This window comes from Phyllobates terribilis, unplaced genomic scaffold, assembly GCF_046119375.1.
Source record: "Phyllobates terribilis strain yellow unplaced genomic scaffold, ASM4611937v1 Scaffold_8__6_contigs__length_399053987, whole genome shotgun sequence".
NCBI lineage: Eukaryota > Metazoa > Chordata > Amphibia > Anura > Dendrobatidae > Phyllobates > Phyllobates terribilis.
The window spans coordinates 156372772-156394540 of record NW_027362768.1 but is presented as its reverse complement, the minus strand read 5'-3'; the positions used below and the strand labels follow the sequence as shown (position 1 = coordinate 156394540).

The following is a 21769-nucleotide window of genomic DNA, read 5'->3' as shown; positions in this document are numbered from 1 at the left end:
GAAGGGCTGGTCTCCACATAAGAAGAAGACTTCAGGACCAGTCGTGTACTAAAATGTTTTAGTAATCTGATATATGTGGTTTGTTGCTAGGTATGGTCGAGGATGACCATCATTAAAGTGTGGGGGCATGTAGTAGTGGGGAAGGACGCAGCCTTCCTTTGGCACTGAAAGAGTTAAAGGAGAATGTTCCCATAGTTAGATCTCTCTGAGCTGCCGTTAGGTCCAGTTAAGGGGTTAGCTGTGATGATCCAGCCAGTAGAATAAAGGGGGAACTTAGTGCCATGATCAGGCATAAAGTGTGTAAAAAGTTTGTTCCTGATATAATTCCTTGTTGGCTGTAGTATTGGTAACCAGCCACAAGATGCCACTGTCCCGGGCACAGTTGATAGTTCAAGTCTGCTACCAGGATTGAAGACCTGTATGACAGTGAAGGGTTAATCGTGTGTGAGGACAGCCCATACAAGGTGGGCGCTTTAGGAAACCTGTGGTGAGTTTCCAGAAAGAACTCATTTAGAGTTTGGACAGAGAACAGTAGGGGCAGCCTGAGTATAGTGGCTGCTAGGGCAGATGGGATCCCAGTACCCCAGACAGTAGGATCACCAGAGTGAAGATTCCCTACGCAAGAGTCCCCTTAGCCTGCCAGAGAAACTCAACAGAGGTATTGAGGACCCGGGGAATATTCTGTCTGCAGGCTGCAGAAGAAGCTAGGACTCAAGGCTAGGACGTGGGGACTGTCACTGGTGAGGAAGATTCTCTAGGGCCAGAGAATAGAGCAACAGAGATGCTTCACTTAAAGAGGGAACCAGGGCTGAAGTAGTTTCCAGTACCTGTGAGAAAGGTGACAACCAGTTGGGCCTTATCCATTATATCTGCCTGTAAATATTGTGCATATTCCTCTTCCCCAAGTAAAGTCCCAGTTATGGTTAAGAACCTCGTGTCCTCTGAATTTATTGCTGCCCTGGTCCCAGAAGAGAAATGCCCGGAGACATCCGAGACCGGATGGTCTGAAGTAAGTGGAGTGCACCACATACACCGCAGCACATCAGAGGGAGGACACACATTGTCTGTAGGGTGCCAGAGCGAGTAGGAGCAACAGCTCGCTCACGACTACCTCGCTGGGGCACCTTACATTTACATAGAAACGTATATATTCATTCTTTTTAGTGTTTCATGAGCGCTTTTTCAGGTGGGTTTTGGAGTGGACCCGCCTGTAAAAGATGTCGTTTGCACAGACAGTAAGAATGCCTACAATCCTGACCATTATGTTTACATGATATTGAAGCCATGTTTCCATGACTTACATAATTGCACCCACTTAACAACAATTTATGGCTTTGAAAGTTAATAGGTATTTGGAATTTTTGTACAAGCTGCCTCCGTCCACGTTTTCCTTCAAGCAGTCGGATCGGAGCAGAAATAACAATAAATCCTTATCTACCTCTTCAAAGAGTGTTTGCATTAGACGTAATTATTGCAAACGGGGTTTATAGTATTCCTGTGTTGCAAGGATCTTTGCAGATGTTGTATTAACCAAGATTTTTTCTGTATTCATTTCATCTGAAATGCTACTTTGTCGGGGTGATCTGAAAGTAAAACCTATAACAACATCTTATCGTAAAGAGCATTTCAACAAAAAATTATGTAGAATTTTCGGTGTTGATATTAATATTTGATAATCCTGAATTATTGTAGTTTGTTTGCCATCTTATGGAACATGGCTGAAATTTACTATTTTTACTGTTTTTTTCTGTTCACTGAACTGAATAGACTGGGACAGAGTCAGCAGAGTCATCTCACTATTACTAGCTGTCAGGGGAGATTTATTGACAGATGACAGCTCTACTGTACTGCCAGAGGCCCAGATAAGGCAGAATGGTGACATTACGAGCACAGATAAGGCGCTGTAGTCTATCTCCCTGCTAGTCTTTAGGTATTGACTCCATCTCTTTTTGCACACTGTATTGAAGCTGCATTAAGGATACAAACCTTTCAAGCACAGTCTATGCAGACTATACAGTAAAGATGTATGTATTATATCATATGGAAAAATGCATGGGGTGCAAATCAAAGAAAAAAAGATAAAAAAACAACAAAATAATGATTTATTATGCCAAAAATATTTCATATAAGGCACAAAAACCTCAAATGCAAAGAAAAAAATGTGGTAAGGGAGGTAAGATCTTATGGCTTTTTGTTTTACTCTTTGTTTTTAAGAGCCACTGTGTTACTCATCTCTCCTGGATCCATGTGTATATGAAAAGAAGTGTGCGAAGCAGTCGGGATCACCAAATATAATAAACAAAACTTTATTTACACAGCATGAACAAACAAAAAGATGTATGATAAAAACAATTAAAAAGTCAAGAAAAAGGTTAGAATACACCACCGGATGTGTCCACGTAAGGACTAACAACCCTCATCCAATGTATATTCTAAGGTAACCCACAATAATAAGCTAGTAGTCCCAGTATAGGTATGAAATACCCTGGAACAGAATAACAACCCTCTGATCAGCCCTCTGTACGTTCTATTGTCTGGTATCTTTGCGCTGAACTTATTAGATATGGAAATAGGACTTATATTTATCAGTCTGTTTTTGACTTATCTAGGTCTTATTATTATTACAGTATTTATTGCATATGTACGAGTCCATGTTTGTCTTTTTTTGATTTCCATAAATTGTGCGTATTTTGTACTGATCAGCGGATTGTTACTCTGTTCCAGGGTATTTCATACCTATACTGGGACTACTAGCTTATTACTGTGGGTTTCCTTAGCGTGTACATTGGAGGAGGGTTGTTAGTACTTACCTGAACACATCTGGTGGCGTATTCTAGATTTTTTCTTGACTCTTTAATTGTTTTTATCATACAAGTCTTTGTTCGTTCATGCTGTGTAAATCAAGTTTTGGTTATTATATCTGGTGATCCCGACTACTTTGCACACTTCTTTTCGTATACACATGCTTTGCTCAGGAGTGTAGTTGGTTGATCCCACTGTATTAGTAGTGCCCTCAGTATTTCCTACTCATCTCTCCTTGATCCCTCAAATTCTGATAAAAGCCCACCTCTATGATACCAATAATGACCGACATAGGTAATGAACGTCCCTTACCGACAGAGTTCACACCATGCTTGATGATTCTGAGCAGTTATTCAGCTCTTATGATGAGACCCCCTCCCATGGAAAAATTTGCTAAGAAATCTCCCCCCAAAAAACATAAAAACATTAAATTAACCTTTTCTCCAGGATCTCCAGGTGGCCCAGATTCTCCTGGCAAACCCTCAGGTCCCTACAAAAAGCAAAAGAAATAAGATCAGAATCACCCCAGAGGACATACCATTTCACAGGAAATGAACTAGACGAAACAAATTTTACGGCAAAAAAAACAATATTCAACAAAGTGGAAGATTTTCTTGAAAAAAAGGCAAAAAAACAAAACCAGATTTCTTTTGTCAAAACTATATCCAAATTGAAATCCTCTATAAAGTCGGTAAATCCCCAATTAGGGTTCTACAATCCCTACGCTACATGATACGTTACAGCTTTGAGTCTGATGAGACTGTAGTCTGTAGTGCTGCATTTTCTCTTTAGAGGTGAGGGCAGGTAATGTAGCATTTAATCAAATAGTTTTCGATGGGGATGACGATTTACAGCGCCTTTCCCATGGTAAAACCGGTTAGCTCTGTTTCCAGCATGTAGCTCGACAGCAGCAGCAGCTTCTGTGTCCTCGTGTAATATAAGAATCCGGCGTTGTACGTGAGTCATGGCTTCAATAATTCATCCCAGCTTCCGTCATCTGTTTTCATTCACAAATTGTCTTCAAATAATTTAACATCCAGATTTTCAGCTATGAAAAGACGTTCTCACCCACAAGTCACATATCTCTGCTGCTTCACAAAACTAACGTTACATAGGGGTTTTTTCTTGACTTATTTCTAATTAGTCAGTAAATGTAATGAAGGATATTGGCTTTGTCACTTTCTATGTTTTTAAACAGTGCAGCAAAAAAAGGCAGAGGTACGGCTTGGAGTATTCGGGACCCAATACAAAATTTGTACCGGCCTTCCTAAACAATACTGTTGCACTTTCTTGTGGCGGAGGGACCACTTGGCCCCCGTAAAGACACAAGGTTCAAACCAGAAACATAACCCAAAGTTTCTAGGTCCCAATGCAAAAGTTTGATATCTCTTTAGAAAATAATAAAGCCCATTTTTCATACAAACAGAAATATTCACTCTCGAGCACTGATTGCGGGGAAATGGGAAAGTTTTAAACAGACCAAATTGATAAGGTTATCTATGGGTGCAATGCACAATTAGGGACTTAACCTTATAGGTGACATTGGCAAATGCATTCTTTTCCCAGTTCTCCACATATGTAACCCCATTTGAGATATTTGAAATCAGCACACAAACACTTAGCCCACTTTTGCATGGAACGCTGAGTTTTTAACTACTGTATCATGCATCACCCCCTCAGGCCCTGCACTAAGAATAACACAATTTTGCTCTAATTTTTGTACAATTTGTGTCATTAGGTTTATTTGACATAAAAAAGACAGGTAAGAGCCAAATAGTCTTAAAAATGATATATATAGATATATATATCTATATATATCTATATATATAGATATATATATCTATATATATATATAAAAGAGGACCTTTCTGCTCTCCTGACATGTTTGTTTTAATAAATACTTCTATTGCGCATAAAATAACAATTCTGTGATCACCATTTCTTTCCGTTGCATTGTTGTGGTCCTCTGCTATTACTCCTAGTAATTTAGAAATAAATTGACAGCCAGGTGTTGCTAAATAAGGGGTGTATCCCTACACTCTGTAGGGAGTACGTTTTGTTTAAGAGAACCTGTCATCTGGATTTTATAACTATTGACATGTATGTAAAGGCGCTTTTATGCTGAGTTAATCTTTACCTTTCTTGTAGAAATCCGTTTTGCTGTTTTAGAGAAATCCATTGTTTAAATTGTATGCTAATGCATTGCAAGTGCAGTGGGCGGGGCCTGCACTGACAGTGCTCCTCCTTTTCTCCCTATTCTCCGCCCACTACACTTGCAAGTCATTTGCATATAATTTCAACTGTGGATTTCTCTAAAACAGCAGAATGGATTTTTACAAGAAAGGTAAAGATTAACTCAGCATTAAATACATTTATATACATGTCATTAGATTGGGGTATAAAGTCCTGATGACAGGTTTTCTTTAACAAGGTTATGGTAACACCCAGTTGTCAATTTATTCACTCAAATAATGACTCAGGAGAGATAGCTGATCCCTAAACAAAATAAAAAGATCTTCAAAGATAAAACTGGAAGAAAATCATCTATGTACCACAAAAAATGTAGTGCTCAGTAAGGGTAATTTTTTTCAGACCAAGCAGAGGGAAAAAATTATGGAATCACTCAATTCTGAGGAAAAAATTATGGAATCACCCTGTAAATTTTCATTTCCAAAACTAACTCCTGCATCAAATTAGATCTGCTTGTTAGTCTGCATCTAAAAAGGAGTGATCACACCTTGGAGAGCTGTTGCACCAAGTGGACTGAATCATGGCTCCAACACAAGAGATTTCAATTTAAACAAAGGAGAGGATTATCAAACTCTTAAAAGAAAGTAAATCATCAGGCAATGTTGCAAAAGATGTTGGTTGTTCACAGTCAGCTGGGTCTAAAATCTGGACCAAATACATACAACATGGGAAGGTTGTTAAAGGTGTAAGCCAGTGCTAGTCATCATAATGGGGGATACTCGCTGCACCGGGTAAATTAAGCACACGTTCAATGTCCTTCCAGTATTTTCTCAATACAGCAGTTTATTGCACTTCATAAACCGCATATCACACAGTCCTTCTTAGTTTATCACCGGCATGTTTACACACTTAACACCCAGGAGTCTCTCAAGTAGCAGACAGGCCCAAGTTACAGCCTTCAGCAAGGTAATACTAAAGCAATGTCTATATAAGTGTCCATATAACAAAGTGTATTACCTTTGCCGGGTTTAGTTGCTGCAGTCCATTTAATCCGCCACCACTATGGCTTTAAGGCTTTCCCAGGTGGGGGTCTCTAGCCGTCATCCCGTCTAAGGCTACTGGAATGTTTCACTCACACACATCCAGTCTGCACCTTTCCGGACTCTTCACCAAGCCGCTGCCTTCTAAGGCCACTGGCATCTACACAAGATCCAGCCTCGACCTTTCAGGCTGCCAGGCTTCACTGTATCACGGTGTCCCACACACACGGGGAACAGGCCTCAAGCCCAACACACCGAACACACCTGTCTCCCATCAAGCAGGGTTTATATATCCATCCCGTGCACACACATACACACAGACAGGACCTTGCTGATGTCACAGTCATGTGATCAGACAGACATTCTGTGCACGCAGGACCTGTGCTAGGTCACAGTCATGTGACCAGTCACCTGAGGGGGAAGGTACATGGTCAGGTAAAACACATCCTGGACCATTACCGTAATGCCAGCAAGTCGCTGCATTACAAAGGCAAACAAACTGGTAGACCAAGGAAGACATCAAAGCGTCAAGAGCGGAAACTTAAAGCAATATGTCTCCAAAACAGGAAATGCACAACAAAACAAATGAGGAACGAATGGGAGGAAAACTGGAGTCAATGTCTGTGACCGAACTGTAAGAAACTTTAGTTTTGTGCCATGTCTGTGATCTTCTTTTTTTCAACAACATTAAGCAACTCAATGAACATCCTCCGAGCCCGGTGATTCCATAATTTTTGCCAGGGGTTGTATGAATTTGCTAGACATACTGACATGTATCTTCCTATCACTACAATTTTGGCTCTTAAGAGAAAATCATCAACCTGTAGAAGAATATCCATGTGATGTAAAAGAAAAAAATGATAATCATTGAAGGACTTTATAGTCCTACACAAAAAGTGAATAAAACTGTGCTGCTCATAGATCCCATGTCTGTAGAACAATTTCTACTCGTACAAGTAAAGGCAGGAAAGTCACTTGACATCACCACTTCCTATGTCTGTGCAGAACGCGTGGCATCCAGTGCTGAAAGCACAAGGGTGCTGGTAGGTGAGTATCACTTAGTTTGTTATTTGTTAGATATCTCATCCCCTCGGCATTGTTTTATTTTGCCCAGGCAACCCCTTTAAGCCAAAAGGTTTGAGCTCTTAATTGCCTTTTAAATTTGTAAATAGTGAAATAGTCCATTAAAGGGGTCATTAATGAGAGAGCATTTTTGGGTTCGCTGTTCCATTGGCTGCCATAGTGGGAGTTTACAACAGTAGTACCCTGGAGTAGTATAGGGCTCTGTTAGTATACATTGCAATGCCCCTCGGTGCTGGAAAAGAAAGTGACAGAGAGGGAAAAGAAGAGAAGAAAGAATAAAAAAGAATGCATAAATATGGATGAAGAATAAGAAGCAAGAAGAAGATTAAGGAAGAGGAAGAAGAAGAAAGAAGAAAGATAAGAAAGAAAGGAAGGAGGAAAAATGAGAATGAAGAAGGGTAAATACTTTTTTTCTTTCATTATAACATACTCTAAGAATAAGAAGGAAGAAGAAGAAATAGGAGGAGGAAGAAAAATGAGGAAGGAGAGCAGGAGGAAGAAAGAAGAATGAATGAGAAAGAAAGATAAATACTTTTTTTTCTTTCATTATAACACACTAGAAGAATAAGAAGGACGAGGAAGAAAAAGGAGGAAGAAGAATGAGGAAGAAGAAGAAAGAAGAATGAGAAAGAAGAAGAATAAATACTTTTGGTTTTCATTATAACACAGTATAAGAATAAGAAGGAAGAGGAAGAAGAAGAAAAAGGAAGAAGAAGGAAGGAGGGAGAAAGAACAATGAGAAAGAAGAAGAAAAAATACTTATTTTTCTTTCATTATAACACACTATAGAAAAAAAATTTGTGGTGCGGGTAACAGGTGTTACAAAACCGTTTGCGAACTGCGTTCCACTCTCTTACCATGTCAAAATATGAAATCGCGTTTATGGAATATGTGATCATCATTTTACTATTGAAAGTTTACCCAATAATGATAAATTACACCGGCATGTCCTCACTGTGCTCGCTGTAATGAAGTTCATATCCATAAACGTGCCCCTATATGTTCTGCAGGCAACACTAACGTGCCATCCTCCAGCCCTTATTATTAGTCTGTGCAGATCAAGCTTTCAATAGCCGTCTTCTGATCAAAGCATTCGTGATAAGGTATGCATACCTCAAATGATGCAGATAAAACATTTCCCTTCAAAAACAGGAAGATGGCAGCGTGCCACCGCTGATGGCAGAGTGCCACCGCTGATGGCAGAGTGCCACCGCTGATGCTCCTCACCGGGGAAATGATGGGATGTAAACTAGCTCTTCTGCTGACACACTCTGCACAGATGATGCAGGTGACAACTGCTTCTAATTTCCAGATTTTCCTGATGTCCTCGATCGCATGACTATATCTTATTTTTTATTCTTTATGCCCTTTTAATATCGGTTGTGAATATTTTCAAATTTAGAATATATGTAACTCATAATAAGAAAAAAACAAGCTCTGGCAATGATAAAAGTGAAGTGTTTATGTGCTTGGCGGCTTCTCGATACAGCTGGACTAATAGCTCGTGTGGCTGGTGCGGAGCTGCAGTTTCAGGCACAGCCATATGGCAGCGCCGGTGTGCAAAAGTTTTATTGTTTTTCAGAAAATAACTGAGCCCATTTTGGACACAAACAGAAATATTCACTCTCTGGCAATGATCGCAGATATTATAAATGCAGGGAAAGAGGTCATTTACTTACACAAATCACTCATAATTAGATACAATGCACAATGAGATACTTAGCCGTATGGGAGACATTAGCAAATGCTTTCTTTTCCCAACTCTGCAAAGTTGTAACCCCATTTGAGGTCCAGCACTTAAACACCATGCCCATTTTCGCTGTCAATTTTTTGCCTTTTAAGCCCAGAAAAGTGCCCACGTAGGTTGAACAAGACGCAGGCGATTATTGCATTATGTCATCAGATTTATTTGATCATCAAAAAAATAAAAAGCTAAGGGATCAATAGTCTTACAGGGAATCTGCCAGAAAGTTTTTGTTTCGTTCCTCCTGGACAACTTGTTCTGTATAACCCTACCCCCACGACTGACAACTTTCTGCCTATGCACAGTGTACAAAAAAAGCTGCCAAAACAGTGATTGTATCAAAATGATGGCATGCAGACCAGCAAGTGACACATCGCAGTAATCAGGGTCTCAGCCTCTACACTGTGCTGCTTTTGGATTACATAGTAAAATGTTGTAAATTATTCCCTTTAAATTAAATCTGTCAGCAGGATTTACCCTCAAATCTATTTAGGAGTGCATATAGCTCTTTCAAAGACAAGTCCAGCAACCACATGTCCATTCCTCAGTTACTAAGAAATCAGAGTTTGAATTGATATGTAAATGAGGAGCTGTGGTAGATCTGAAGCCTCCGTCACTCCAGCTCTATTCCCTGTCAAGCGCCACATCCTCCTGCTTGACTGATAGCTCCTTTGCCTGAAGTCACACAGTGTGACTTGCTGTGTGACTTCAGGCAAAAAAGCTGTCAGTCAAGCAGGAGGAGGTGGCGCTGGGCAGGGAATAGAGCTGGAGTGATGGAGGCTTCAGATCTACCATAGCTCTTTAGACTCATTTGCATATCAATTCACACACTGATTTCTCTGTAATGGAGGAAAGGATCGGCCATGTACAGGTATTGCTGGACTTGTCTTTGAAAGAGCTACATGCGCATATACACTGTGTGCAGAATTATTAGGCAAGTTGTATTTTAGAGGATTATTTTTATTATTTATCAACAACTATGTTCTCAATCAACCCAAAAGACTCATAAATATCCAAGCTTAATATTTTTGGAAGTTGGAGTGTTTTTTTTTAGATTTGGCTATCTTAGGAGGATATCTGTTTGTGCAGGTAACTATTACTGTGCAGAATTATTAGGCAACTTAATAAAAACCAAATATAATCCCATCTCATTTGTTTATTTTCACCAGGTAAACCAATATCAGTGCACAAAATGTAGAAATAAACATTTCTGACATGCAAAAACAAAAAACAAAAAAATTAGTGATGAATATAGCCACCTTTCTTTATGATGACACTCAGCAGCCTTCCATCCATAGATTCTGTCAGTTGCTTGATCTGTTTTCGATCAACATTGCGTGCAGCAGCCACCACAGCCTCCCAGACACTGTTCCGAGAGGTGTACTGTTTTCCCTCCCTATAGATCTCACATTTTATGATGGACCACAGGTTCTCTATGGGGTTCAGATCAGGTGAACAAGGGGGCCATGTCATTATTTTTTCTTCTTTTAGACCTTTACTGGCCAGCCACGCTGTGGAGTAGTTGGATGCATGTGATGGAGCATTGTCCTGCATGAAAATCATGTTTTTCTTGAACAATACCGACTTCTTCCTGTACCACTGCTTGAAGAAGTTGTCTTCCAGAAACTGGTAGTAGGTCTGGGAGTTGAGCTTCACTCCATCCTCAACCCGAAAAGGTCCCACAAGTTCATCTTTGATGATACCAGCCCATACCAGTACCCCACCTCCACCTTGCTGGCGTCTGAGTCGGAGTGGAGCTCTCTGCCCTTTACTGATCCAGCCTCTGGCCCATCCATCTGGCCCATCAAGAGTCACTCTCATTTCATCAGTCCATAAAACCTTTGAAAAATCAGTCTTAAGATATTTCTTGGCTCATTCTTGATGTTTTATCTTATGTTTCTTGTTCAAAGGTGGTCGTTTTTCAGCCTTCCTTACCTTGGCCATGTCCCTGAGTATCGCACACCTTGTGCTTTTTGATACTCCAGTAACGTTGCAGCTCTGAAATATGGCAAAACTGGTGGCGAATGGCATCTTGGCAGCTTCACGCTTGATTTTCCTCAATTCATGGACAGTGATTTTGCGCCTTTTTTGGCCAAAACGCTTCTTGCGACCCTGTTGGCTATTTGCCATGAAACGCTTGATTGTTCGGTGATCATTCTTCAAAAGTTTGGAAATTTTAAGACTGCTGCATCCCTCTGCAAGACATCTCACAATTTTGGACTTTTCAGAGCCCGTCAAATCTCTCTTCTGACCCATTTTGCCAAAGGAAAGGAAGTTGCCTAATAATTAAGCACACCTTATATAGGGTGTTGATGTCATTAGTCAACACCCCTCCTCATTACAGAGATGCACATCACCAGATTTACTTAATTGGTAGTTGGCTCTCAAGCCTATGCAGCTTGGAGTAGGACAACATGTATAAACAGTATCAAAGTGATCAAAATACGCATTTGCCTAATAATTCTGCACACGGTGTAAATAGTTTGGGGGGGGGGTGAAATCCTGCTGACAGATTCCCTTTAAAAACTACAACATTTCAGAGGTCCCGTTGGCTTTCCTAACACTTCTCTTTTAGTAAATATATAAGTACGTTCCATAGCAGCTGTGTGGTACTGTACTGGGATGGAGCGAAGACATTGTACATTGATTGTAGCTTCAATGTATATTGAACCAGAAAAGACTGTACATGTGCAGTCATTGTAACTTGTGGGACCTCTTTTATCTAGGAGGAAATATCACCTTGTCTTCACCATTTACCAGACATTCTGGGCATCAATAATTATCAGTTTACTAGGTGAAACTATTGAAACATTTCTGTTATTTTACTGCAAGTGTCAACTAAAAAAAAAAGTTAGTGTTCATAATAGCTAATGAAAACCATAACAAAACTTACTGCTTCGCCAATTTTTCCAATGTTTCCAATATCTCCAACTTCACCCTGATGAAGAAAATAAAGACAATGATTATATGGAATAGTTGCTACAGAGCGCTAAATCTAGTAAGGGTTGCCCCCTGATTTTTATATTGAAATTATTGTAATCAATCAATATATGATACGTATAGGTCAACACCCGGCACCCCCATCGATCAGCAAATATCTGCTCTGGAGGTTGCTGGATGTAAACAATGTACAGATCCAGACCCTGTATTATATGTAGTGATCGTGACCAGGGACTGCAAATCAGCTCATATTCTCTTAATCTGGGGCTGATCTGCAGTACCTGACAGCGGCCACTAAACAGTGAGGCGCTGTGGTGTTTCACTCCATACACTGCTTACATCTGGCTGCCACCAGAGGTGGTAATAGCTGATTGATGGGTGCGTCAAGTGACGAACCTCCACCTATATCGATCACTTTAACACTAGAACCTGCAGGAAAAAAAAATAAAGGTAAGGGGTCATTATGACCCCATCCGCTGTTCTAGTGTTAACACGACCGTGTGTCTCTCATCTGAGAAAATTGGTCCGATTAGAGTTTGATCAGAGTGTGATCCAATTTTCTCAGATGTGGATAAGAAAAAAAAACCTGTTTCTCCGTCTTCATTAAGTCTGTCCCTGAAGATTGGACCGCACTCGATTGTCATCCGACCCATAGATTTGAATGGTGGAGTGAATTCCAATTGTCAGAGGTAAATCATGCATGCCGCGATGTTTGTCCTTGGACCACTCGGTCCGGGCGAAAAAAATTGGATACGTGCACGACCTCATTGAAAAACATGGGGATGAGTGCTGTACATCAAAACGACGGATCACACTCGTCCGATTTTTACGGTGGTGTGCGCTAGCCCTAGGGATAAGTCCTCAATATAAAAGTTTACTTTCTCCAATAGAGGGAGGGGGATCTCTCTCTGTGACAGCACCTGTGCCCCCACAACTTCATATCAGGATATCAAGGGGTTCCCATGATCGATTATATTTATGACTGTCCTTTTATTCCTGTATCAGAATGTGACCAGTAATGCTTATAATAGGGTCTGGCTGGCTCATTTCAATAATTAAGCTAGCCCTCCTTTTTGTGTCTATTAATCAGAAAGGGTGCTGACTTAGCTATTGAAATGAACCGGTCAGCCAGCCCCCTTCATACACATTCTAACACAGGAAGCTTTCTTCTGTGTCGATCCCAGAGTAGAGGTGGAGGTGTTGGGGTAGAATCTGGGTCTTGGTATATTTTCTTCTGCTGGACAACCCCTTTATTCTATATCTTTACAAAGGCTCATTGGTTATAGACTTTTGACTTGTCCATTTGAAGAGAGATTTTGCACGTTCTCACTCAGGCTGACGCTCAGACTAGCAGGTGTCAGACTCCGTGGTGGGAGAATGAAGGAGTTTATTTGGCACATACAGCGTTCGTTAACTGCATAATCAAAATATGGATTACAGAAATGAGCAGAGAGGTCATACAATACATTCTAGAGGGGTGCTATATGAGCTTAACAAACTATAATAGTCAACACAGCGCCATCTGCTGTCTGATTAACACAGTCCCTCCACAGTATAAGCCTGCAGTTGTTGTATACACCTGAAATATTTTGGAACTATACAAAAAATGAATTAACACATATAAAATAAATTAATAAATGTAAAAAAAAAAATCAATAAAAAATTTTCAATCTAACTGCATCAGGTTTTTTTTTATATACCACATTTTACTATAAGACGTAGAGATCCATGTGCAGTAGTTCACTATTAATTAATGACAAAACATATTAATTTCTCTGCAGCCATAAACCTCTATTGATATAACAGCCAAGAAATGCTGAGGAGGAGGAAGAGGAAGCAATTTCATGTCCCAGATGGTGATCTCATCCCAAGTATGTCTGAGATTCTCCGTGTCCATATTCTTAGAAGAAGAAGCTGCACTTTCTGGGTAACAGATAAATAAATCACCTTTAAGCCTTCGGGTCCTTGTTCTCCAGCATATCCTTTACGTCCCAGTCTTCCCTGACAACAAATTAGAGAAGAAGAAGAAGATCATTTTTTTATTTTTTTCTGTAAATGAAACTTTTGGGTTTCTATATCATCAACCCTTGATATCCCTTTAATTAGACTTATTGAAGCTGAAATAGTGGATGGCACATCCTTGCTTTATACATTCCACAACTATTATGGGTCAGACAATTTAGCACTGTGGTCAACAGCTTGATGGCATTTTGACATTGCAATGGGGTGAAGGTTTTTTTTTAATACTTAAAATACTTAAAGGGGCTTTCCTCTTGCAAGTTTCTTCAGCCCGGAAGCTTAAAGCCCATCCATATATATATATAAGACAAAGGTGAGCCTTTATGTTAGCTAAAAATAATATTCAGAGGTAGCCCATTCTCCTGCTCCAGCTCTCCACCGCTGCTCTCGGTGATTGCTAGCTGCAGTGATGACATCATGACTATAGTGCACGTGACCACTGCAGTCAATCGCTGGGCTCAGAAGCTTATACAGGCTGCATCGGCAGAGCTGCTGAGCTCAGTGATTGGCTGCAGCAGACACAATTGCTGTAGTGGAGAGGTGGTGCTGGAGCACGGGATAGTGAGTATCACTGATTTTATAATTATTTATTTCTAAAATAATTTATTTCTAATATTTATTAGCTGGTAGAAGCCTATGGGCGGAGGAAATTGAAAACGGAAAACCACAAAGTCCAAAGCAATATTCGTATAGTAGCTCTAGTCCATGAGCACCTCACTGAAAAAATAAAAAGTTTGGGGAGCTACTTTTTCTAACTTTGAGATCTATTGTCTCCAGCAGACTACTTTTTTTTTTTTTTATTGCTGTCACATTGCTGACAGTGTAACAAAAGGTCTAGGCTGAACAGACTGGCATGTAGTTGACTGTGCGCCAATCATGTGACCTTCACCATCCAATGATATCCTTTATCTTTCAACACTCAAGACATGACATTTTGTTGGGGTCTCTACGTCAGTGGCATTTTGCAACTTTGCTTCAGCAGTAAATTGCCATTGTGTCTCCTAGATAGTTCATCTTATTTCTAAGACTTATAAAGAGCTGGCGTCTTTTTTATACGTTCTGGTAAACAACTCGGGCATTTTCAGTGCAAGATCAGATTTTCTTCTACTTTTCAATTTTACTTCTTGTTTCACTTCATGCCTAACTTCAACACAAGACAGCCAATGATATTAAAGGGGTTGCCCAGGCTTGGGGTTCAAGTCTGCAGTCACTGTATGTTACTGGAGACTTGTAAATCCTTACAGTGCACAGTGTGCACGCTGTCCGGATTCTCCGGTGCCGATGCAAGGAGCGTGACTGCAATTATATGATTTGCATACATGTGGTCACCTGCTGACTAGACGTGCATGGCCTCACTCAGTACAAGTGAGTTGAGAGAGGCCGGACACGTCTAGTCGGAATGTGTCCGTAAGTATGCAAATCACATACTTGTGGTCACACGGCCTGCCCGCTCCCAGCGCTGGTGTAGGACAATCCTGACAGCGCGCACTGTGAGGATTCACTTGAGCCTCAAGCCCCGACAACCTTATTAATCAGTGAAGCTCCCTGTTACTTGTTATACATGCAAAGTAAGAGGGTATATTCCCTACAGGATCCGCCACCGAAACAAAGGCTGACACTTGTATTTGTGCCCTAGTTTGCATTGCGTGGGGCTAATTCCACGTGTGGCCATTCTGCCAGCTTCTTCAGAATCTACCGGAATAAGTAGCATGCTGCTTCTGGGTGTGGAAGCTTGCAATAGCATGTGATTAGGGTTGTGGAAACCCCATTTACATGCATAGGATATGGATTTTTTGCTAATTTGGGTAAAGAATTCCTCTTAAAATTTCCATGTGTAAATGAATCCTAACAGACCATGACATCACCATAACATGTATGGCTTTTTAGGCGTCATTGTGGGACTACGTATAGGTAAAAATACAATGGTGATATATATATATTAATGTATACTAGATATAGATATTTAAGAGGGCATTCCATGGCACAACCATGGACTGCCATGACAGTGGTGGCTTTCTGGGTACCTAAGGGTCATTTCCTTTGAACATCTATCCAATCTGAATCCAAAAAAGTCCAAAATGGGTGAAATGGATGACTAATGTTAGAAAAGTCCAACAGATCGACTTTATAACCCTATGGAAACAGAACTTGTCCTCCACCAATGGCTTAAACAACAAGCAACACAGTGAAGGAGTCTTCAAAACACAAATGGACGAAGGAACATCCACTTCTGAATATTTTTAGCTTTCTATTTATATTGCATCTTTTTTAATGTTGGAGATAAGTCCAAGCCAGAGAATTAGACATGTCCCGGAAATAGGAGGAGGTAATTCACTTTGCTATGATGGCTAACATAGCTTTGATCTATATTTAAGAGTTAGCTCATCCTAAATTTCCATGGATATCCAGAAGGCTAAGAACAGCTTAACAGGAAGGACATGTGGTCTTCATACAAGAAAATAGAAGCCGTTTAGGAAATCCAGCTTCAAACTGAGAAATGAAAAGTAATGAAGACCATGAAAAATAATAAAATAACTAATAATAACTAATAATTACGTAACTTAAAGCCCTGGTGTAAAGAAAACCAATTCGTTCCAGATTTCTTTTTGGAACATGAAAACAGTAACTCAGTTGACGAAGAATGAATCTAATAACGTTAAAAGTTTTTAGTCCCGATCTGCTCATTTCCGCATCGGGAGGTCAGCGGGGCAGGAATAACCCTTTAATATCTGTATGCAGACCCTCTATAAGGCAGTCGGTCCCTTTGGGTCATAGACTGACTTAAAATTAATATTATAAGTAAAAACTTGTTGTAAGAGAACTTGGTGTTATGTAGACATAATACAACACCAGGGTGTTCGATAAACTTACAATTGGTCCAAGACCACCTGGAGGTCCCAGAGGTCCTTCATCTCCCTGTAAAATATCAATACGAAACATGAGCTGGTATATATTAGCGGGAATCACTGACAGAGTGCAGCCGTGGCACAGGAGTATAATTTACCCACAATAGGCATGTATTATCTTTTGATATGATAGTAATACATTTCCGATCTCCATTGATAACTAAAATTGGAGGTCAAAAGTCCCCAGTCCCTTCTCATTACCCAACCACAATTATTATTTATCTTGTGCATGGGTAAAATATGTTTACTATGGAAAACCCCATTTTAAAGAAAACCTGTCAAAAATGCTTTTATATTTTTCTCCCTGCTCCCTTGACTGTTCTGCTATTTTCTTTTTTACGATCTGCGATACGGTTCCGGAGATATAGCCATTTTTATTTAGTGCCAATTTTTACGGTCTTTACTAAAGGGGTGTGGCTCACGGGATTATTGAGGGGCGTGTCTTCAGGCTGCTCTGCATAATTACACTGTGAGCCACACCCCCTTTGTAAAGACCATAAAAATTAGCACTAAATAAAAAAGTCCATATCTCTGGTACTGTAGGGCGTATTTAAAAAAAAAACAAAATAACAGAATATTCAGGGGAGCAGTAGGAACAAAATAAAAGCAAAATCTGCCTACTTTTGATCTGGTGACAGGTCCTCCTTAAAGGGTTGTTGTAAGTGACAACGAGGCTGTTGGACCCATCTGGACATGGGCCACTGACCTAATGTCTAAATGACCAATCCACCCCTGATTTTGGTATTTGTGCCTAAGGTTTGTAGATCACAATTGGCAGACACCAAAATCATAGATTCAATAGAGAAGCATTTGTACTAAGGTATAAGTAATTTGTTTTCTACTTTAATTTGAGGACGTTAAATAATATTGGAAGCCTCAGAAGACATTGGGTGAATTTTGGGGAAATGGGTTGGCTTACCTCTGCACCTTTTGGACCCTGTGGACCTGGAGGCCCTCTGTCTCCAATAAGACCCTAGAAAGAAATACTTATTATCACTGATTTTTACATCACAGCTTACACCGAGCAATGTCCTCAGGAATTGGCAAATGTCTGGTTCTATATTATAGCATTGGAAAAAGGCCATGGAAAATACACCTATTTTGGCAGGAATATAGGTGTAAATGAAAATGTTAAAAAAGATAGTATACAGATTGGAAGAATCAAAGCTTTTACCTTTGGTCCTTCAGGTCCATTTAACCCAGGCAAACCAATGTCGCCTGGAAAACCCTAGGTACAAAATATTAAAAAAAATTACAAAAATTAATAAATTAAGTATTATATAATAATATGTTTAATTTACATACTACATTGCCTTAGGGTGAATGTCCTTCTTCATTTACATTTTGTAAACTGCACAGAGTTAAATAATAAACTTTTGGCTGCGTACTGCCACCACTAGGGGGAGCCAAGGGGCTGACTGCATTAAAGTTAAGATCTTACAGTATGCAGTAAGCTCTCTAGCTCCCTCTAGTTGTGGCACCCAGATTTCAAGGGTCCAAATGCTCTGGGGTGGGAGGTGGTCAAATCAGTTTAAAATCCCACCATGCAACAGGAACTTATTGCTTTACCTGTTGTTTCCATCCACAAGACTCTACCATGGTGAGTATGGTTGACTGCTAGTGACAGCTGCTAATTTGGTTAATAAATGTCACTATTATTTCAGCACTGTATGGCGCTATTATTTGGTTACTTATGGCACAATTATTTTATCACTGCATGAAACCATTTTTTTAGCCCTGTAAGGTACAGTTATATACACTATATGGCACTATTAATTTAGATTTGTATGTGATAATTATTTCAGCACTGTATGGTCCTAAAATATTTTAGCAAAGGGAACTGCCAACTTTTGCCATTCTTGTTGTATACAGTATGGCACTGATTTCTGGTTCTTAAGTGGTTTTGATAGTGTTTTGTCCTCATCTATGTGCAATAAATGTGATTATTTGCTATATATTCAGCAGGTGCCTCTTTTTTACCCTCGTGCGGTTCAACTTTTTTTGCTATGTCTGAAACTATTATTTCAGCACTGTATAATACTGTACCCATAAAAATGGATGATTATTTGCTACATATTCAGTGTGAGCCTTTATTATGTCCTCATTGTTTTTTTTCTATCTGTATGGAACTATTCATTTAGAACTGTGTAATATTTTTGGACACTGTATAACACTATTATTTGGTCACTTTATGGCAATATTAATTTAGTACTTTAACTATAATTTCAGCACTGTATGGTACAATTAATAGGTCACTGTATGGAACTATGATTGTAACACTGGATGAAACTATGGTTTTAGCACTATATTATTTTGGGGCACTGTATGTCACTATTATTTGGTCACTGTACATCAATTTTAATGTTGCCTTGTATGAAACTATTTTTTTCAGCCCTCTATAGTACTGCTTGTGCTCACTGTATGGTATTGTTATTAGTCATGATATGGCACTATTAATTTAGCACACACTGTATGATACTGGTATTTCTGCGCTCTGTGTGGCAATTTCACTTAGTCACTGTAAGGCAATATTAATTAGCAATGTATGGAACTATTATTATAGATGACACTGTTTTCAGGTTATTAAGTGTTTTTTTAATGGTATTTTTTCCTTATCTATTGTATGTGCAATCAAATTTGTGATTATTTGCTATATACTCAGTGTGTGCCTTTATTATGTCCTCATGTTTTTTTGTTTTTTTTTTGTATCTGTATGGAACTATTATTATAGATAACACTGTTTTCAGGTTATTAAGTGTATTTTTTAATGGTATTTTTTCCTTATCTATTGTATGTGCAATCAAATTTGTGATTATTTGCTATATACTCAGTGTGTGCCTTTATTATGTCTTCATGTTTTTTGTATTTTTTTGTATCTGTATGGAACTATTATTTTAGACCTGTGTAATATAATTATTATTGGGCAGTGTATGACACTATTATTTGGTCACTATGTGGTGGTATTATATGGTTGACCTAGAATATACAATAGGAATAAATATAAACATTTAATTCATGAAAGCTATGACAAACTGTCCAAAGTTTAGAACAAGTTATTAACACATAGCTGGACATATTTACAGGTCACCATCATATGTGTATAAGAATTAGCAGGTTACAACCTTAAGAAAAAAGTGCATAAGAAAATAACCAGACGCGGAGTTTACGGCCAATACCGCTACGCCGATACTACATTTTTCTAGTGTGAAAATGAGCAAATCAACGTGACCTGGGAGGAAAACTTGGCCTGAATGAAACTAATCAAGGATACTTGGAGTAATGTAAACTATATTGACATGCACATGTTTGACATAAGCCGGAATATCAGCGGACTATTTAAACAGACACCCTCAGACTATCACACATCCCATCCATCAATGAGGAATGAAATACAAGAACTGCACTGCAGTAAATTGTTCTAAATGTTGATTTAAAGCAGAAAATGGCCCCAATGCAAGTCAGTAAGTCACCTATAAGGTTCCCTGTGGTTTCCCTGAGACCTGCGAGCGTATGGTGACTGCTTTATGATTATATCTCTACATTCACAGATGAATGGTATCAATTGTTCTATATTCCCTGCAATTTTAGACTTGGGAGCTGAGGGGGGTGGGGGGTGGACTTCAATATTTTTCAAAGAGGATGTGCCTCCGTCAGAAATTTGCTCCAGTCGGGAACAGTAGTACATTTCTCGTGTAATTTACTCCACTTTTGTGATGAATTTGTTAGGCATGCTTGGCCATGTCCCATTGTAACTGAGCTCCGCCAACTCTTCTAAAAGTTGCCGGAGCTGACTGGGACTAGTGGGAAAATGGCAAAATTTGCAAAACTTTTGCGCAACTTTCGAGATATACAAACATTTTGCAACATTTCAAGCAGTTTTACACCAGAAAAATGGCGAAACCTGTTGAATTGGGTCCCATGTTTTGATTTTCTTCTGCAACTCCTCAGGGAAATGTAAGAATAAATTGACAACTGGGTTTTAGCGCCTTGCCCTTGTCAGTTGTGTGTGCGTGTATGTATATATATATATATATATATATATATATATATATATATATATACACACATACATACAGTACTGTGCAAAAGTTTTCTAGAGATGTGGAAAAAACGTTGGAAGGTAAGAATTCTTTCAAAAATAGAAGTGTTAATAGTTTATTTTTAGCAATTAACAAAATGCAAAGTGAATGAACAAAAGAGAAATCTAAACCAAACCAATAGTTGATGTGACCTCCGTTTGTACAAGTGTATTTAAAAGAATTAATGCTGTTTTGAAGGGAAAGTCAGTGACTTTGTAGGGTTATATTCAAGTGTATGAGTAACCAATTATAACAGGTGATAATGATCATTCTCATATGTAGGTTAAAACAAGTCATTAACTGCAATGGAAACAGTTGTGTAGGAGGCTTAAAGGGGTTGTCCAGGACTATTTTATTTTTTGTCCATGGCCTAAAAACTAACAGAGGCAACTACCTGCCTGTTCTACCTGTCTCAGAGCAGTCACTGATCGCTCCTGCCAGCAACTCAGCTGCTTCAGTCAACAGAGCAGCTCTTCTCCTTCCAGGCTGCTCTGTCAACAGGGCATGGCTGCTGATGTCATGCTGATTGACAGCTGGCTCACTGCATCTAGGAACGGGGAGCCGGCTGTCAATCAGCATCACATCAGCAGTCACGCCCCATCAACAGTGCAGAAGAGAAGCCGCTGCTCTGCTGATGTGACGTCAGCGGAGGTTGCCGAATTGCCAGCAGGAGCAGTCCGTGCAACTACAGGCAACTTCCTGCCTGTTAGTTCTTAAGCCCGTAGTTAAAAAAATAAATAGTCCTGGATAACCCCTTTAAAACTGTGTGAGAAACAGCCAAACACTGCTACAAAGGTGAGGTTGTGGAAGACAGTTACATGTCACAGATCATACACCATGGCAAGACTGATCACAGAAAAAAGACACAAGGGAGTTATACTGCATCAGCAAGGTTTCTCCCAGACAAAGATTTCAAAGCAGACTGGAGTTTCAAGATGTGCAACTCTTTTGAAGAAGCACCAAGAA

At 39.5% G+C, this 21769-nt stretch overlaps 1 protein-coding gene across 2 annotated transcripts in view; it reads right to left on the bottom strand.

The window, feature by feature from the left end:
• COL24A1 (collagen type XXIV alpha 1 chain) overlaps positions 1-21769 on the bottom strand; it is a 322172-nt gene that overhangs the window by 103809 nt on the left and 196594 nt on the right. For both annotated transcript variants that reach the window (XM_073643550.1, XM_073643551.1), the window contains exons 20-25: positions 17899-17952; positions 17644-17697; positions 16690-16734; positions 13747-13800; positions 11753-11797; positions 3239-3292 (exon numbers count right to left, since the gene is read on the bottom strand). In XM_073643550.1, coding sequence (XP_073499651.1) covers positions 3239-3292; positions 11753-11797; positions 13747-13800; positions 16690-16734; positions 17644-17697; positions 17899-17952 — 306 coding nt within the window. The remainder of the gene's footprint in view (positions 1-3238; positions 3293-11752; positions 11798-13746; positions 13801-16689; positions 16735-17643; positions 17698-17898; positions 17953-21769) is intronic.